A 20,873-nucleotide genomic window follows, 5' to 3' on the forward strand; every position below is an offset into this window, starting at 1 on the left:
TCAGGGGTTTAAAAATAAAGGATGGTTCTTTTAAGACAGATGAAGTGAAATTTTTCTTTTAGAGGGTTGTGAGTCTTTGGAACTCTCAAAGAGCAGTGTTAGCAGAGTTTTTGAATATTTGTAAGACAGAGGTTGATAGGTTGTTGATAAAAGACCCTATCGTGAATAGGTAGGACTGCGAATTGAGATTACAATCAGACTAGTCACGATCTCATTGAATGCTGGAGAAGGCTCAGGGGGTGAGAATTCCTGCTCCCAATTCACATGTACAATAATTTTAAAATCACTTTTAGGATATTGTTAAACAGTTTTGGAATGTTTTTAAATGTCAGAGACATTCAGAAATGATATAACTCACTGACAGCCACAAGCATGGCTTAAATGGCTTTCAAACACTTCCGTGGGGTGCTTTCTTGGTTAGAGACTCACTCATCAGGTGGGAACTGGTCTTCTGGAGAAAGTTTACACTATAACAGTTGCTGTAGGTCAGAGCAGCTTGACTGAGGTGACAGTTGCTCAGAAATGTTTTTATATATTGTAAATCACATCACTTACTCATCAGAAAACAGCTTTTTCATGCACCATGACAGGACAATAATCCTGGAATGACATTGGCTGCATCTCCAGATGTCTCTTAATATTTCCAAAATTGGGCAGCATGTGCAGAGAACCTGACATTTTGTTTTCATCCAAAAACGTGGGCATGCTATTTAACCACAGGATTGGAAGGTTGGCTGATATCCTAGCCAAGGTCTTCCTGGATACTAATGTGGGCATTTTCCAGCAATTGCAAGTCAGATTCCAAGCCAATTCTTTCTCACTCTTACTCCACACTAGCCCAGTGGTACTGAGGTTGGTGTTAACCCCATCTGCTGGTGTGGCAAGGATTGGTTAACTCAGAACCGAGTGGGAATATCAACTATCAGTATGGTTCAGTAGTTTAGACATAGGTATACTTGACCACTGCATCACTGAGTAAAATCCATCAAAATAGCTAGGGGCTAAATCCATGTTTGGATGCCACAGCATGCACATTGCAAGATTTGGGGTGTCTTGAATATTGGACTATGGATACCATGATGATGAAGCCAGGCTACAGAAGCACATGGTGTTAGTAAGTGTTCTGAGGGAAGTTGCACCATGAGGTCTCATAGATTCCCATGCAGACAACCCAACCCATCTGTCAGGCTTGGTTCAAGAATGCCACTTGTTCTTTTCCAATACGATGGATGGCATTTCCTTCTCAGGGGTGTGCACACACTTCTGTCTGCCATTTTTAGTCCTGAGGAGACTGGGTAACGCCTAAAAAATTTGTGCATGCAGCCCAATTTAACCCCCTTAAATAGTAATTATCAGTAATATAATCAATATCTTTTTGAGAGAGGAAACAAGGCATGGGAATTAGAACCAGAATGAGTGATTAATCTTGCTTCAAAGAGTAGAATGTAAATATCTAATTGTGAAGTGTCTGTTGGACTTACCATCCTCGAATAACCTTTATGGAAATGGTAGCAGGAAACGGCCAGGACGAACAATCGGAGACGTCACAGCTAATTTCTCTCTTGAAACCGGAGAAGTTCGGCTTGTCATAAATGACGATCTAAATCCCGATATTGGTTTGGGAGACAGAAAACAATCAAAAGTTATGAGCAGCCACCAATTTCACAGATGGACGGAGTACAAACTGTGGCCCAACCGGTCTGGGCCACAGTTCATACACCGTCCATCTCCATCCACTCCACTTCATCTCATCTTGTCACATATCCTTACATCACAACTTTCTTCATTTTAGAATTTAAAAACTCAGGCAGCAGATATCTGAAACTCTCTGCCTGATGGGGGTTTGGGGGAGTGGAAACAGAAACAGTGCTTCTGAAGAGAACTGGACAGGCACTCATGGAAAATAATTTGCAGAGCTGCAGGAGAGCAGGAGGAATGGAACTGAGCGGATGACTCTACTGGGAGTTGGCCACATAGCCTCCTTCTACCTCATAATAATTGTCTAACTTCTGTTCACCTCAACCACACTGTGTGGTTTTTGAGCTCCACATTCTCACCACTCTGTTAGTGTTATATGTATTACGGTTGAGTGTAGTTGTTACTTTCAGGTTGATGAGTGTTAATTTGAATCTCCACACCTAAATGAATGATTCAGTGACTAATATTCTGCTCCAGAGACTAGTTCAGAAAAACCCATAATATACTGCGTCCAATAGAGAAAAGTTTCTCCTGAATTTCTTATTGGATTTATTAGTGACCCATTTTAAAGTTCTGTCCTCTGGTTTTAGATTCTGACATGTAAATACAATTGTTCAACATCTTACTATCAAAACACTTGTATAATTTTAAACACTCCTTTTGGGTCACTTCTAGGTCATTAGATAAAATTGTCCCATTCTGGCAATTATTTCCAGATGGTTATAAATTTTAATTTCTGTAATTGATGCAATTTCTTTTTTTTTTTTTTTACACAGCATTACAGTTCTGCTCTTAACTGTGTGAACATTTATTGTACTTTCTCCAGTTACTCATTGCCCTCCTTTGTATTGCAGAGACCAGAACTATCCACAGTGCAGAGCTGTTCTAGACTCCAGCCAGTTTTGCTTAATAAACTGAGATCATATTTTGTAAAATACTGGGAGACAGGCAACATTAGTGGTAAGAAAAATAGAGTGGTTGCTTTTCAGATCTCAAATTCGATATGTATTTTCACTCTCAAATATATATCGCTGTCTGATGTGCTCAGTTTTTACCAGCAATTTCTGTTTTTACGTCAGATCTCTTACGTTCACAGTACTTTTGCTTTAGCTCTGAATTTCACTGAGGGTGCATCCCCTTGATTTAATTTACAATTCTTGTTCTTTTGATGCAAAACAACTGCTTTGACTCAATGTGAAAGCATTTGATGATATGAGATGTACCATACTTTCCTGAAGGGACTGTAATGTTCTATGTTCTATTACTTTATGGTTGTGATGGAAAGCTGCCATTTTGCTTTTAATTTTTGTTTGATTTTATTTGAAAAAAGAGGGAACAGAATTTTCCTTTTTTTTCCAAAAAAGAACACCTCGGCATTGCATGATAAATGCAGTCTGTGTCTGTGAAGCAATTAAAGCATTCAACTTAAAACCTAGAGCTTGTTACTTGGAATGTTTCTTGGAGAGGAGAGGAGAGGAGCAAATAACTTGATTTTTTTTTAAACATAGAATTTACAGCATTGACACAGTTCTCTCAGCCCAACAACTCAGTCCCAGCGTTCAGCCCTTCACAAGACACCTCCCAGTTTTTCATCTCACTCAATCAACACAACCTTCTATTCCTTATTCATATTTTGAGCTTTGCCTTGAATTAATTAATGCTAGTCACCATGTGAATGACACATTCTGACCACTCTGTGTGAACAATTTCATCATGAATTTCGTACCGGATTCATTATTGACAATCTTATAACTATGTCCCTCACCCAGTCATCAGCCCCTTCAGCCACCCCCACCCACAATCCCAGAACCAGAAATATCTCTGTATTTACCACTTGACCCTTTTCTAATAAAGACATCTGTTAGGTCACTCCTCAGTATTCTGGTTTTTCACAGGTATGAATCATTGTATAACCAGAATGTCTTTAGACTTAGATAGGTTTCCAGGCCACAGGACCTCTGCTGTACCCGTCTGCACCTTTAACTGCTTTTTAACTTTCAGTTCCCCTTTCCAAGTCCTGCTCACTGTTTGAGCCTCAGTCCTCTCTTCCACCATTTTGTCTCTCTGCAAGTTGCATTACGTCAATGATTTTACCCGAACTTGCCTCTTCATGGTACAGGACTGAAATTTAGGAATTTTTGGAGTATTTTGCTGATGTTGATCTGTCCCTCCAAGCATCTGTGCACACCAAACTGGCTATGTTCTATACAAGCCTTACTTCAGTTCCTGAAGGCACCGGACCCAGAGTTCAGATTGTTTGGTCACCTCTAATTATTATTATTCAGTTGTGTGACAAAGCATTAAGCACCCTTGGCATAATGCGTTGGGCAGTTTGGCTCCACACTGAAAATCCCAACAATAAGTCAGAAGTCTTCTGTCTTAAGTTATAATTAGGTAGGTAATTCAGTAGAAGGGAATGCTGCATTGTTAGCACACTGTCTTTCAGAGGAAGAGTTAAATCACCTGTCTGCCTATAAAATGCCATGGGATTATTGGAAGGTGAGAAAGAGGAATTCCCTGTATAGAGGGTATCTGCTAATCCACCAATGTCACTGGTCATGGAATTTTGTTCTACAGCAACTGGTTACCAGGTCAGTCCTCATAATAAAGGTTCAAAGGTAATTGACATTGTTAAGTCCTAAGGATATGAAAGGAATTGGACTTTGACTTTCTAAATCCCCGATATCTACTGGCTTGCATAAAATAGTCTATCTTCATTGAATAGAAGTTGTGCATTCTCTGATCCATAGGTCATTGCTCAGGTTTTTGTACCAGTGGTAAATGTTTTCTACCATTTGTTACTGCTGGACTCCTGTAGTACAGAGGAAGCTATTCAGTCCATTGTACCCATACCAGCTCTTTGAAACACCCATTCAATTACTCCCACTCCCCTCCTCCTTTGTCCTTTACAATTTTCTCCTCTTCAACAGTGGATTCTACTGTTAACAATTGTTAGGCATGGGACATCTTCAGGAGTTATGTCGGTAGCAGCCATTAATACAAGAAAGAACCAGTCTTCAATTGAGCATGGGGATAGCGACATGAATACACACCTTTGTCTGCGGAGTGCCATCCCTCAATACGGTGCTAAACAAAGGCCGTTTGGGGTGTCTGGATTCCCAGTGTAAGTATCTAATTCTACAGAGCCACTGAGCCACACTAAAATGTTGAAGTTGAAACTGTATTTACTCACTTGCTGTTGTCTTTGTGCTTAAAGAAATAAAACGTCAATGTACTTTGAGTTCAGAGAGGTTCTCCAGAGTTTCTCTACGAGAGATTCTTTCAGAATGCTTGCTTGTTGTGCTGAATAAAGATCTTTTACCTCTGGAGCTCCAGTCTCTGTATGGCTCATTCTAACTCACAACATCTACCCCTTTTTGATTCAAACTTTCAATTTCCTTCCATCACCCTTTCAAGCAATGTAATGCCAATCCTTAAATCTCCAGCCAACATTTACTGATACTTCTGGTGATGAATGTTCTTTACTTACACCATCAAAACACTTCATTTTCTCATTTACCCACTTTGTTCTGATGAGAATGATCCTCATTCTTCTCACATCTCCATATAACTGGTCTCTCATCATTCCAGTTGCTCTAATAAATCTCTCTAAGACCTTGACACCATTCTGCAATTGGTTCAAAGTTTTAATTCTCCAAATATATTGGAGTGCCATGAATTTGCTTTTTTTGGGGGGACAGTTGAAAGATACCTTTATGTCATCAAATTATTGACATCTGGCAGTTCAAGGGCAGGTTCAAAATTACTTGGGGAAGGCAAGCAAGGCAAACTGCACATTAAATTTGAGATTAGACTCAGTGATTTTAAGAAATCCAAAGGCATTCCTTCCCCCTGCAATCTGTATTTCTTACCTTGCCAGGCCGTGGGTTAATTTTTCCCTGTTCTTTTGGTTTTGAGTTCTGAAAAGCAAAGTGACACAGAGGTGAAACTTTAGATTAATTACAACTGCTTCACAATCAGTGACACGAGTTATACATTAGGTAGTGAGTGTTGAAATAGTGTATGTGTCTGTAACTTAAAAACATACAGCTCTCTTTGGGAGATCACTGCTTTTCTTAGACACTTAACTCACTTGATTTGTGCTCACTGCACTGGTTTGTACATTGAGCTAAATGGTGGTTCCCCATCTTGTGGACTGCCTCACATGCAAATGACTCCATTGTTTTGCTTTAAGTAGCTTCGCTAGCACTCTCTGGAGTTTATTGACCTCACTCAGTGCAGTTTATAAATGGCAACATTTACTGTCAGAGGAAGAGGATTCCTGCTCCCAATCCTAAGTGACCTCTTTTAGTCATGTTTCTCAAATCGGAGAAGACGCCATTTGGCCTATTGAGTTTATGCCAGTTCTTGGAGCATTCCCATCAATCTCATTCCTACACTTATTTCTCTGTAAGCCATTCTCTCTCACATGCTCATCAACTCCTTGCATTTCTCCTACCACCTACCTATAATAAGAGTAATTTACGGTAACCAAACAATCTACCAACCAGCATATCTTTGGGATGTGGGAAAAAACCATAGCAGAAGAAACCCATCTGATCATAAGGAGAGCATGCAAAATCCATACAGCACCTGAGGTCACAATTGAATCATGTTGTTGGAGACATGAGGCAGTAATAATCCTTACTAAACCATTGTCCTGACCTGATAGAATGTAAGTTGGTAAATTGGTTTATTATTGTCACATGTACTGAGGTACAGTGAAAAACTTTGTTTTGCATGCCATCCATACAGATCATTTCATCTCATCAGTGCATTTAGGTGGTACAAGGAAAAGCAATAACAGAATGCAGAAAAAAAGTGTAACAGCTACAAAGAAAGTGTAGTGCAGGCAGACAATAGGGTGCAAGGCCATGACGAGGTAGATTGTGAGGTCAAGAGTCCATCTTATTGTACTAGGGAACCATTCAAGAGTCTTATAACAGCAGGATAGAAGCTGTCCTTGAGCCTGGTAATATGTGCTTTCAGGCTTTTGTGTCTTCTGCCCGATGGGAGAGGGGTGGGGTGTCTGATTATGTTGGCTGCTTTACAGAGGCAGCGAGAAGTATAGACAGTCTATGGGTGGGAGGCTGGTTTCCGAGATGTGGTGAGCTGTGTCCACAACTCTCTGCAGTTTATTGCGGTCTCGGGCTAGAGCATGGTGCCATACCAAGCTGTGATTCATCTGTAGACTGCTTCACATGCGAATGAATCCATTGCTTTCTGTGGTGCATCTGTAAAATGGTGAGGGTTAAAGAGGACGTGCTATTTCTTTAGCCTAGTAAAGGCACTGGTGCATTTTTTTTTGGTGTGAAGGTTTGGCTTGGAGGAGAAAAGAGGTAGGATTGGATCCACAGCTGGATGTGTCTCATAATCAACTAGATTGCCAACACTCTCTGTCTGGACAGATGCTTGAAGAATGGTCACTGATAGGAGGTGTGGGGGTAGCTGTTGCTGGTAACTGGAATTGGCAAGAGCAGACGTAAACATAGAATGAGTATTATTGACACTACATACATCACTGCCATGTTTTCTTCTGTGGACTTTGCCAGAAAGAAGAAAAATAAATGGCTGGTTGTATCAGACAGGGGGCCAATCCCCCAACACATGGTTTTACAGACCCATGCAAAATGAATGTTTATGCTAGGCATCTTCAAAAAAAATTAGGGAATTAAAATTGGAAATGACAGATGAAAAGAAATTATTTTTAAAACTGCTCCTAGGTAACAGCATTCCAATCTCCTCTCAAGATCCAACTTTCCCTCAGGACATGACACGAGCCAACCTATAACCACCCTACTCCCACCCCAAGTATTGGAAATGGTGGAACAAAAGGCTCGCTTGATTGGAATTGAGGAACATCCAGTTGGATAATGAAAGATCTATTGATTTCTCAGTCAGTGTGTGTGGAGGTGAAGATGGACAGATCAGGTGACTTGGAGCAAGGAGACAATGAACATGAGAGGTCATGTGATGAAACTTCTTGAAAAAATTTTCAACCAATGTTTGTAACTTACCTGACAGGCAGGCAGGCAATCTGAGTAACCTCAGAATAAAACATTCCAACAGGTAATCGGACAAAATTCTGATCCCAATCTCACATCACAATCCAGAATACTTGACCTGGATTATTTGCATTCCCCAAACCACATAACCTGCTAATAATTGAAATTTTAACCTGCAAGAGTATTGCACAATCTTCAGATATTCAAGAAATATCAATTGTCAGAATCAATACAATGGTTCTTGGAACCTCTCTCATATATAGGATACTGTTTCATGGGTCCCAAGGATGTGCCTCTATGGAACCTCCATAATCACCCTTGCAAAGAGTGTGGTTGCAGGAGGTTTTTTGATCTGGTTCTCCCGGCAATAACTCAAGTTCTTACCCCAGGTATACGTCCTTTACTGGTAGTCCTGAAGCTTCAAGACTAGGAAGGCTGAGTTCAAACCCTGATTTGTGCTGAGTTGGTTGGGAGGAACACCAGGGGCAGTGCAATTGCCCTCTACATCTCTGGACCAAGTGAGAGGTGGAAAAATGCCAGCCCGGGTTACTACCCAATCCATTATGAACTTGCAGATATAGACTTCACAAAGGTAGGATTTGGCCCGACTGTGAATCCTGACCCTGCTCCCAAATAGGGTTGCTTGTGAACGTCCATTCTCACCCCAAGAACAGAGAGATAAGCAGTGAATTGTCAGCAATCAGGCGGGGATCCCAAGAGCCATTATCTTCAAAGAAACAGAGAAAGAACATTGCTGCTGTGTTTGTATCTTTGCATTTCCCTACAGAATGCTGTAAATAGTGGAAGGATTCAGAGTTTGCCATTTGAAACATAAGACAAGAAACTGGAACAAGACACCATTGAAGACATAAGATCAGTCATCCAGAGAGTGAACTCACAGCCCGGATGGTGTCCCTGGCCGTGTCCTCAGAGCCTGTACAGATGAGCTGGTCAGGGTAGTTGCAGACATTTTTAATTTCTCCCTGCTTCAATCTGAGGTTCCCACCTGCTTTAAGAAAACCACTATCATCCCGGTACCCAAAAAAAACCAAGGTAACATGCCTTGATGACGACTGCCTGGCGGCTCTGACATCCACCATCATGAAGTGCTTCGAGAGGATGGTCATGACACTTACGTTAGACTATTGTTTATTGACTACAGCTCTGCCTTCAATACTATAATCCCAAGCAAACTCATCACCAAACTCTGAGTCCTGGGACTCAACACCTCCCTTTGCAACTGGATCCTTGACTTCCTGACCAACAGACTGCAATCAGTAAGGATAAACAGCCACACCTCTGGCAAGATTATTCTCAACACCGGTGCCCCACAAGGCTACATCCTCAGCCGCCTACTCTACTCCCTATACACTCATGACTGCATGGCCAGATTCTGTTCTAACTCCATCTACAAGTTTGCAGATGATACCACCACAGTGGGCTGACATGGTGTCATGACAACAACTTTTCACTCAACATCAGCAAAGCAAAGAGTTGGTCACTGACATCAGGAAGTGGGGGGGGGGGGGGTGGTGCACATGCTCCTGTCTACATCAACAGTGTTGTGGTCGAGAGGGTTCAGAGCTTCAAGTTCCTAGGAGCGAATATCACCACTAGTCTGGTCCAACCACGTGAACGCCATGGCCAAGAAAGCTTACCAGTGCCTCTACTTCCTCAGGAGGTCAAAGAAATTTGGCATGTCCCCGTTGACCTTTACCAATTTTTATCGATGCGCCATAGAAAGCGTCCTATCTGGATGCATAACGGCTTGGTACGGCAACTGCTCTGCCCAAGACTGCAAGAAACTGCAGAGGATTGTGGACACAACTCAGCACATCACAGAAACCAGCCTCCCCACCATGGACTCTGCCTCGGTAAAGCAGCCAGCATAATCAAAGATCTCACATGCTGGACATTCTCTCTTCTCCCCCTCCCATTGGGCAGAAGATAAAAACGCCTGAAAGCACGTACCACCAGGCTCAAGGATAGCTTCTATCCTGCTGTTTTAAGACTATTGAATGGTTCCCTAGTACGATAAGATGGACTCTTGACGTCAAAATCTACCTTGTTATGACCTTGCACCTTATTGTCTGCCTGCACTGCACTTCCTCTGTAGCTGTGACACTTTATTCTGCATTCTGTATTGTTTTACCTCAATGCACTGTGTAATGAATTGATCTGTATGAATGGTATGCAAGACAAATTTTTCACTGTACCCCAGTACAAGTGACAATAATAAACCAATTTCAATACCAATTGATAAGATTATGGTGGATCCAATATCAGCTTCAACACCACTTTGCTACCCTGTCCCTCTATCCCTTGACTCCCTTGTGGTTTAAGTGTCTGCCAGCCTCCACAGCTGTCTGGGTTAGGGAATTCCACAGATTCACAACTGTCAGAGAAAAAATTCCTCATCTCAGTTTTAAATGGGCTTCCTCTTATTGTGAAACTCTGTCCTCTAGTTCTAAGAACCCAACAAGAAAAAATATTCTCTCAGCATCCATCCAGTTAATCCCTCTCATGATCTTCTATTTCAAGAAGGTCACTTCTTATTCTTATAAACCCCAATGGGTTAGACCCAACCTGCTCAACCTTTCTTTATGTGTCAACCATTCTATCCCAGGAATCACTCCAGTGAGATAGCCTGTGATAAAGACATATTCATTGTCATAACTGCGTATGTTGAATGGGAACCAAAAACACAGAATAATGGCACTTTTCTGCACACGACTTGCCATACTGATAAAGGAGGAAGATCAAAACAAGTTCTACATTACCGATGATAATCCTGGGAGCACTCACCTCCCAGTCGCCCTCAGAGGTGGCACAATTTACGACCATCATCCCCTTGAGCTCTGCAGATTCCTTCACAAAGTCTTCACTGGTTAACAGCCATAAAAGGTTTCTGAATACTCACCAACACAGAGTGCCTCCCCAACCTGTGGTGCCAATACATGAATATACATTCACATGCCCTCAGAACATTTTATGGAAGGGTGGCCTATCTTTATGCAGGTTCGTGCAAGTCTTCAGAAAAATATTTGGGATGTTTTCCCAAAATCTTCAAGGCAATGGAACCTATATAAGAAACTCAAATACTAAACTGTTCAGAATGTTGGCTCCCCATCTGGGCCTCAGTTGAAACTTTGCACACATCTGCCCTACATATTTCTATTTCATTGGTTAATCCCTGAATGTTCACCAATACTCTCAGAAACCCACTTAGCACAAGCTATTAGAAAATATGAATCTTGAAAAGATGCCATGAACAGCACAAATGGTGCACATTCAGACCAACTGGTCCACGATGAGTTTTATGCTCCACAGAAGCCTCTACCCACCAGTTAGCACTATCTAAATATTCTGCTCTTCAATTTCCCTTCATGTGGTTAACCAACTTACCCTTAAATTAGTTGATACAATTTGCCACAACTCTTCCTTTCGGCAGAGAGTTCCATGTTCTAGCCACTCTTTAGGCCACAGAAATTCCTCCAGGAAGCCCCATTGGATCTATTAGTGACCATTTTATGTTCCTAAATTTTGAGTTTTTACACAAGTGGAAAGGATTCCTCCATGTCAATCCTACCGTAGAAAGACATCTTTCAGGTCACTCATCAGGCTCTGCTTCTCTTGAGAGAGAATAAATAGAGTCCCAGCCAGTTCAGCCTTCCCAACAGATACAACTGCGTAGTTCTGGTAATTGTTGATTTACACCTTCACCAGTACCTTTATATCCTATTTTTTCCCACCTAATAGGAGACCAGTTTTGTGCACAATTCAGAGCCCAGATTTTCCTCAGAAATGCCAACAGTTTCTTGTGCAATTGTTGGCATTTCCTCACACAATTGTCAGGAAGCTAGAACCATGAAGCCCCATCTTCCTGAATGCTTACAAATGGTGCAAGTTCAGCACTTCACTCACTCCTAATGGGGAGGAATGGCTGCATTAAGGAGAGGTGTTTCGGGTAACTTGCATTATTGAATTGAATGAAGAACAATTAAATACATTTAAGCTATGAGACAATCACAAATATTCAGGTTGTTTGAGAGCTTTGCCGACTGGTTCAGACTGGGGTCATGGCTTAACCAGCAGATAATGCATTTCCATGGGTGAACTTAGTTCAGGCTATTCCCTTCTGTTGGTTGTGACCGGAAAGCCTTTTATGATAGTGTTGGAACCACCTTTGGGATTAAGCTATCACTAGAAGACCCACACCAGATATACGTGGACCTACTATGTAGGGCAAACCCAGCAAATACCAGGTCAATGCACACATTATATTATTCATCACTCATCCTTTCCCCAGGTATTTATGTTATTGGCAAGCTGCAGACAATAGCTCAGAGTAAAATTCAATGATATAATTCAGGGGTCTCATGATGAGTTAGAGAACCAAATGGTTTGATCAAATGACAACTAAAAGACTTGCTGCAAAGATGAAATTTCTTGGAATTAAAGGTATTCTTGGATAAAAGGGAATTAATTGAGCAGTAGTAACAGGCAAGTACTTGAATGGTGGCATGTAACTAGTGTTGTATCCTAGTTTGCCAAATACAGAGTGATTTGTACATGGGCATAGAAAGCCAGCATCAACATTTGCAGATGGTATGAAATCAGAGGACGGATGCAAGAGGACAGAGGAAGGTTGTGAACTAGCAGATAAGCAAAAATTGCATGGAATCATTGGATAGTGATCAAGAGCAAGGGAAGCTTTCTACTCACCCATCCTTCTGGAAAAGCTGTCAATTTTCCTGGTTTTCTTTCAGGAGGTAGAGAAATCCTATGCTTCGGAAGATCGTGTCCACTATCTGACAGACAAGAGTATCCCGGTATCAATCTCTCAGAGATGCTCAGTGGAAGGCTAGCCCTTCTGGTGTACAAACTCTCATTGGCTGAGTGGGCAAATAAATTCAATGTTGATAGTTTATCCCCAGCCATTATTGTCGTGGCAACATTCTCTTGTGACAAACTTCTCTGCACACTATTTTGGAACATTGTTGGCGGTGCACTGCTTTGATTTTTAGTCACTGATCCCTGGCTGAGATCCAATGACCTGCTGGAGAAAGATTCTGTGGGCTTCCCATAAGTGGAATACAAGAAGCTACTGCTAATTCGAGATCGATTGCTATCTCCACTGAGGGCTTCAGTGCCTTCCAAATTTGCTGTGTATTCTAAGTTGGTTCGCCTCGAAAAAGAAGATTGGAAGACTATGCTGTTCTCTGCAGAAGCACATTGGATTCCAATTTTGGGCTTCTCCTCAAATTGCATCTTCATCATCTGCCCAGGGGTGAGAATTTCTTTTTTTGTCAATGTCTTTGAGAAATCCATTTGAGGAAGCTCCGAAACTGACTCGCTGGGTGAGTTTGGCAAAAGTTTTCCATCAACGGCCACGGGCTCTGGTGGCTCCTCAATGATTGATGAAGATGGAGAATGCTTTGGATTAGTTTGATCCTCTTCAATTGGAGGCAGTGTGGAAATGGGAGAAGTGAGGGCATGAGATCTTTGGATCCTTGAATTTTTATTACGACTCAAGAACATGGGAACCTCCAAGTTACGAATGGTATCCACAAAGCCATCGATTTCTGATTGACTATCAGGGTCATCTGTGGCATTGGTGAGCTTTTTCTTCAAGTTATTTTCAATGAAGACATCATTGAATGATGGATGATTTTCTAACAGGGGGCTTCTAGATAGATGAAGCTGTTGGCCACTATTTCCTTCTGGTCCTGTATTTTCACATGTGAATTTGGCTGCCGGTCCTTGAGGCTCTGGATTGACCATTGAGGAGCTTTCAACCTTTATGTCTTCTAAATTCTCCATAGGCTTTTGCAGCAGCATACTTTGCAAACTGAGCGTTGGGGTTTCAGTAGCTTGTACTTTCATAGAGTCCGTGGGGAAATTTACCACATTTTGTAGTGGCTCTTGGAGATTGATGAGAGAGCTTTCAACCAATTGTGATACAGAATCCAGTTTTATCTTTGAAGGTACACTTTCCTTATCATTTGGAGAAGTAACTACTTCAGCAACATGACCATTCTGATCAGGGGTCTGTTGATGCAAAGTGTTTATCTGCTGAGTAGATCCAGAAGAAGTCACGTTCTTCCAAGCATCACTTTCATCGCATCGAGGGTCTTTGCCAGACTGCTGAGAAGGTTCACCTCCAATCGTCCCAATGCAGATGAGTGAATTCATGGTACTCTGGTTTCCCACACCCTCACTCAGTGTTGGACTGTCTGACGAAGAAAGAACCTTCTGACTGGTGTTTTCATTCGTTGTGGTTGGATCACTTCCATTCACAAATCTCTCATCCTTAATGAATACATTATAAACTTTATATTTCAAATCTCTTTTGCTTGGCTGCAAGGAGCTATTTGTCTGTTCTGAATTTCCACTCTCACTGTCACCAAGGCCTCCATTGATATCTTGCTGAGCTGTGCTATTTATAGTATGTGTAAAGTTAGGGTTATCAGCAGGTTGAGAAGGCACGTGACTGGATGGGTGCTGGTCAGTCTCAGGATCGATTTTGCTGTTGGTGCTCATTATGCTGCTGTCACCTTCCCCTTTGTTGCTGTTGACAACTGAACCTCCTACTTGCCGTAGGGGCTCAGGCAGGCTGGCCAGCTTCTGAAGGTCAGGTTTCCTGAGAAAACAAATGTTTAAAAATATAACACAATTCCCCAGGAATCTTGAGATACATGAAAGGTAGCGATACAACTTCAAAGGGAACCCATTATTAGATAAACAGACAAGGTTGAGAAGTGATGCATTTCCCAGATCTACTCAGGACATAGGCCATTCAGCTGATCAAGTCCATGCTGGCTCTCAGAGCTTTCCCATCAATGCCATCCCTCCACTTATAACCTATTCTCTCTCACATACTCATTAAGTGACCTCACTGACTGTCCTACCTAACACCAACACTATGGGCACTTTACAGTGGCCAACTAACTTACCAACCTGCAGGAAAAGCAGAAACTGCTGAAAAATCCCAGCAGGTCAGAAGGCATTGTGGAAAGAGAAACAGTCAACGTTTCCGGTCCATGACCCATTGCAGATCCAAAGCATTGACCGTTTTTCTTTCCGCAGATGCTGCCCGACCTGCTGAGTCTTTCCAGCATTTTCTCCTTTTTTTGTTTCAGATTTCCAGCGTCTGCAGTTTTTTGTTTGATTTTTCACTTGCCAACATGCGTGTTTTTGTCATGTGGGAGGAAACTGAAGCACCAGGGGAGACCCACGTGGTCAGTGAGAACACGTGAACTCCACACAGACAGCACCGGTGGTCAGTGGAGCTGGGCAGCAGCAGCACTACCTGCTGCATAAACATATTGTCTCAAGAGTGCAGAGAAGTTTTAAAATTATGAAGCAGCTTTATAGACATTGAGAAAACTCACACTGGAGGCCCATAACCAATGGGCGGCATGATTGTTAAGTTTGCTAATGAAACTAAAATTGGTGGTACAGTTAGTAGTGAAGATTGGTATCTAAGATTACAATGGGATCTTGATCAGCTGGGCCAAGGAATGGCAGATGGAGATTAATTCAGATAAATGTAAGAGAAACTAGAGCAGGACTTACATAGTAAATGGCAAGCCGCTGGGGAGTGTTGTAGAACAGAGGGACCCAGTGGTGCAGGTATATAGCTCCTCGACAGTGGCAACACAGGTAGGCAGGGTGATGAAGAAGGCATCTGGCATGCTTGCCTTCATCAGTCAGAATATTTAATATAGGAGTTATGACATCATGTTACAGCAGTGCAATACATTGGTAAGGCCACTTTTGGAGGATTGTGTTCAGTTCTAGTCACGCTGCTATGGGAAGGATGTCATTAAACTGGATAGGGTGCAAAAAAGGTTTACGAGGATGTTACCAGGACTGGAGGGTTTGGGTTGTAAAGAGAACTGGATAGGATGGGAATTTTTTTCCCTTGGAGCACAGGAGGCTGAGGGTTGCCCTTATAGAGGTTTATAAAATCATGAGGGGCATACATTAGGTGAATAGCCAAGGCGTTTTCCCCAGGGTAGGGGAGTCCAAAACTAGAGAGCATAGGTTTAAAGCAAGAGGGGAAAGATTTAAAAGGGACTTGAGGGGCAATGTTTTCACACAGAGGGTGCTGAATATATGGAATGAGCTGCCAGAGGAAGTGATAGAAGTGGGTACAATTACAACATTTAGAAGGTATTTAGACAGGTACATAGACAGGAAAGGTTTAAAGGGATATGGGCCAAACACAGTCAAATGGGTCTAACTCAAATAGACAATTTAGTCAGCATGGACGAGTTAGGCCAAATGGCCTACTTCCATGTTGTATAGCTCTATGACTCTAAAACATTTCCACTTATGGAGGAACTCAAAACTAGGCACCATCAAAATACAACCACTACTGAAATATCAAAAAAAGAATTCAAGAGAAACTTCTTGACCCAGAAAGTGGAGGGGACGAATGGCATAGATTAATGTAAGTGGAAGCTAAATAAGCATCTAACAGTAGTGGTGATGTGAATAAATTGAGATGAAGGAGGGTTGGTGACAGAAGTGGCAGGTAAGCACAAATTGGTTTGTTCCTGTGTTGCAAATTCAATGTAAACGTATGTAAGGAAATTCATCAAGAAGGTAAATGTAATGTTAACCTCTATTTGAAGAGTCTGGAATACAATGTTATGCCAGCTATACTCCAGTCATACAAAGCATTGGAAAGCCTAAAGTTCATTCTGGACACATCTCAGATGATTCCTGGTGATTCAGGGCAGATTCACAAAAAAAGCACCAGAGGGAAAAAGGATTAAATTTGGAAGCTGGGTTGCAAATAGACTTATTCCCCATTGTAGAGATCTAATTGAGGTGTTTAATAGCTTAAAGAATTAAGGCTGGTAGAGAAAGCAAAATTATTATCCTTGGTTGAGTGTTTGGTGAGCGAGGGGCTTCTAAACTAGGAGGAGAATGGCCTTTAAACTAACTAAGGCTGCTCAGGACTGGTCAGCAAGCAAGTCTGCACACAAACTAAATTTGGAATTCTCTCTCCAATAAAATGCAAGCAAGTGATTTAATGAAGAGTGAATCAAGGCACTTGAATCAACCACGTTCCAACTAAATGACTGAACAAGCTTGAGTGGTTCTATGTGTTGACCCAGATCCAACAGTCCCACCTGAACTCTTTTGTCTAGGGCAAAACTACAAACCAAATGAACTCAGTAGCCTTGGCTTTGAGGAGACCACCTGTTATATCATTGAAATTCAAAGTAAGATTGGTCAAGCATCGCTACATGGTTGAAGATGGGAACATCATTAACCGGTCTTGACTGGTTGATGACCACAAAAGGAATGTTTCTGCAGGTGAGATGACCATGTACAGGAAGATTCTAATGAAAGAACAATAGACCCAAAGCACAAAAGCTTGCAATAGTAGAGTAAATAAAAGCAAATTCAAACATGGGTATAATTGACTGACTGTTCCAAGCTACAAGTTACACTTCTACAAAATAGAAAGGGACAGAACACAAATCTGAAAATTAGTCCCAAAAAAGCTAGAATGCTTTATCTGATGAAAGGTCTGCTCTTGTTGCCGTTAATTCTTACAGCAACACTGGGCATACAGACATTAATTTAATCAGAAGACAAAAGAGACTGCAGATGCTGGAAGCTGAAACAAAAAAACAGAATGCCGGAAGAACTCAGTGAGTCAAACAGCATCTGTATATGTTGATGCTTTGGGTGAAGACCCTGCATCAGGACTGAGAGGGAAGAAGAAAGATTGACATTATAAAGAAGTAGGAGGGAGGGATGGGACAGAAGCTGTTAGGTGATAGGTAGAACCAGATTTGGGGGGTGGGGGTGGGGGTACGGGGGGGGGGGGAGGGGAGATGATGGGCAGATGGAACCAGGTGGGGGAAGGGGAGGGGAGGGGAGAGAATGGGAAAAGTGAAGAAAGGGAGAAGGATCATAGGTGGACAGGTGAGTGTGTGTAATTTAATCAGATGCGAATGTTGAAAAATTTTGAAAATGAGTAAAATCCCTTGGAACATCAATAATATTTTAAATCCCGCTACATCTGCTTGTAGTTGCCATCAATATTTTACATCATAAATTCCTAATTCCACTGCTATAATGGAAACTGCCTCTGTAAAATAAAGGAAAATAAGTCAACCTGGCATTGAAGCATCAGACACTGATGTGGGCAATTCCCAGTTTAACCATATACCATTGATGCCCAACAAATATGGCACTTGGGACATCTCTAGCTTCTGAGATCTTTCCTTCTAGTCTGCTTCGGAGCCTCCAACATGACAGTAAGTGCCGGGTAGGAAGGAAGTCCTACAGATTATCTTGGCTTCTTTCCACATGGATGTCAAACTTTGAGTTAGCTTATTGAAAAGCCAATATTCTTTTATGGAATTGACAACCCTCTGTAACACAGATGCACACTATGTCTTGTAGCCAACTGCCAGGTTGTAACCACCATATTGTCAATGCAGGTTAGAAATACCAAGGCCATTCAGATGACTGTGCTTTGCATCTTTCAGTAGTCCAGTGACTAAATGATGTTGGTAGCTTGTTCCACATTTCCAAGTATTCACCAAAAATTGGCATCAGTAGATTAATAAAGACCAACCCCATTTGCAGTCAAGCAGATGTCTAACATGCTACCCCAGTAAGGAAGGAAAGCTTATAGGACCAATCAATAAAATGGATAGAATATTCTATTTAAGAATGAGAGCAACTGCACTCTGTACATTGCTACAATATTTCAATGGAGAAGTTTGAAGAAATTGTCTGTCTCTGTAAGAAAGCCACTGTAAGAAATGTTACTTTGCTCAGTAAGTAAATAAACTAATTTATCAGTTTAAGTTACCAGCTATTCTCCAGTATTTCAGAGACTGAATGAGAGAAGATAATAAGACAGGGGGGTCAGAAATGCCATCTAACAAAATGTTGAAATTTGGACATTGTACTCAGATCAGAGTAGATCCCAGCTCAGGCAACATATGGATGTGCTCCAAGAGACAGTGAGTTGCACAAGTCACTTGAGATAATACACAATGGAAAAAATAAAGATGTCTGAGTCATTAGATTTCCAGGCATGTAACCTGCTATAGAATGGAAACAATTGAAGGGAGCGCTTCCACTAGATATTGAACTGTCAATGGCAGAGAGACTAGGATAGATGAACATAAGGATGTTATTGTATCTCATTGGTCACAAGGCCAGAGAAGCCCTTAAATGAGACTTTGAAGAATACATTAGATGTATTACAACCAAATTGCAAGCATGCTAATAGTAAAACAGTTGATCATAATGAGTCCTTATTTACAACCAGAAGCACTGAGAATCCTGGATACTTCCTTTATGGAACCAAGGTAACTGTGATTTCACAGATTTGAACAACTTACTCATCAGGGATCAGATTATTTTTGGAATCCAGGACTCTTGCATGATAACTGCTCCCAGATGCTGGACAGTTAGCTCCAGTGAAGTGTGTGGGGATGTGTAAAGCTGTAGCCCCATCCAAAGCCAATTAGAAATGTTGGATGGCCAACAATGGATGGTATGTGTGATGGAACATGATACAAATGCACAAAGGAGGAAACCACGGCCGGCGATGCAGGTATTATGAATGGCATCATGAACAGCCAAAGGCGTGCTCAGAGTAACCTGTAAGTTGATGTCCAAAACCTCTTACGGGGGTGAGAGGGGTCAGGTGAAGGGGTGGGGGGGGAGGGTGAATGGTATGTACAGCAGACCAGCCAAACAGAAATTCTAGAAGTTTAGATTTTTCAGTTGTTTGATCAGGAAATGTTTAAAGATGATGGGGTTTTGTGGTCAGAGAGTCAAGTGGACAAACAAAAAATCAAATTGAAAGAGAACTGAGTACAGGGATGAACTTGGATTATCTTAATGATTGAAACAATTTAATTTCTAAAGCAATTGATATTTGGGGAGTTTTCTTGATACAGACCCTGATTGCTTTAAATTTTCTGGATTGATAAAGGTGAAAATCTGGCCAATCAAATACAAAATAAAAGAAGAAAAAAAGATCCTCAAAGGTAGTAGCACAGGTAGATAACATGGCTAAGAAGGCAAATAGGGTACTGACCTTCATTGCTTGAGGTATTGAATACAAGAGAGGGAGGTTATGCTCCAGCTTTATAAAACCTTGGTCAGACCTCAGATGGAGTATTGCATGTAGTTGTGGTCACCAAAGTATCCAAAGGATGTGACAGCGCTGGAGATAGTGCAGAAGAGATTCACCAGGATGTTGCTTGGGATGAAGCATTTCAGTTATGAGGAGAGACTGGATCTGTCCTCTCTGGAGAGGAGGAGGTTAAAGTGGAACATGATTGAAATATATCAAATTGTGAAGGTATTGATAGAGTAGACTGCAGGGAACTTCTCCACATATTACTTCCTCCAATATGGGGAGAAGTTCCTTGCAGTCTACTCTATCAATACCTAGATAAAAACTTGAGGTTGGGGATTTAGGGTAAGGGATCTGAGGGAGATCTTTTTTTCAGGTACTCACCAGAGAATGGTGCGTACCTGGAACACACTGCCTGAGACAGTGGTGGAAGCAGAGTCACTGACAGCATTTAAGATGCATCTAAGCAAGCACTTGAACTGCCTGGGCACAGAAGGCTGCAGGCCAAGTGCAGCTTGATGGGATTGATTTCGATGGGTGCCCACTGGTCACCATGGACGTGGTGGGCAGAATGGCCCGTTTCAGTGCCGTACGACTCTAATTCTTGATACATTAAATAAGGAAAATAATATTGACTTTATGTTTGACAGCACTAGGAAAAGAAACTAGGCTGTTGATAAATTCGGGTATTTCTTTACGTACACATTATGTTAAAACACAGTGCAGATGAATTTAAATGCCTTCCTGGTGAGTTGTCATTTGGAATGTCAATCACACCAACTTTTGGGAAAAAGAAGTTTGGCACCACTGCGATACACACAGCAGCTGGATCAGTTGAACATGGGTGCTGGATAATATTTACAAGGCCCAATTATTTGATGCGCTTTAACTATGATTCACTTTAAGATTACATTCCCCAAATGCAACGTCACAGAAGACCAAATAAACATTTTAAAAGCTTACTTAAAATCTCAATAAGATTAAATTCAATGTTTGTGCATTTATAATTAACAAAAATACTGATTTCTTCATTTGGA

At 41.5% G+C, this 20,873-nt stretch overlaps 1 protein-coding gene across 1 annotated transcript in view; it reads right to left on the reverse strand.

Annotated features, from left to right (window-relative positions):
* LOC127581890 (beta/gamma crystallin domain-containing protein 2-like) overlaps positions 1 to 20,873 on the reverse strand; it is a 67,631-nt gene that overhangs the window by 29,660 nt on the left and 17,098 nt on the right. Inside the window, exons 3-5 of the mRNA XM_052036719.1 lie at positions 12,429 to 14,346; positions 5,571 to 5,618; positions 1,482 to 1,600 (exon numbers count right to left, since the gene is read on the reverse strand). Coding sequence (XP_051892679.1) covers positions 1,482 to 1,600; positions 5,571 to 5,618; positions 12,429 to 14,346 — 2,085 coding nt within the window. The remainder of the gene's footprint in view (positions 1 to 1,481; positions 1,601 to 5,570; positions 5,619 to 12,428; positions 14,347 to 20,873) is intronic.

This window comes from Pristis pectinata, chromosome 22, assembly GCF_009764475.1.
Source record: "Pristis pectinata isolate sPriPec2 chromosome 22, sPriPec2.1.pri, whole genome shotgun sequence".
In the NCBI taxonomy this organism is placed as follows: Eukaryota; Metazoa; Chordata; class Chondrichthyes; order Rhinopristiformes; family Pristidae; genus Pristis; species Pristis pectinata.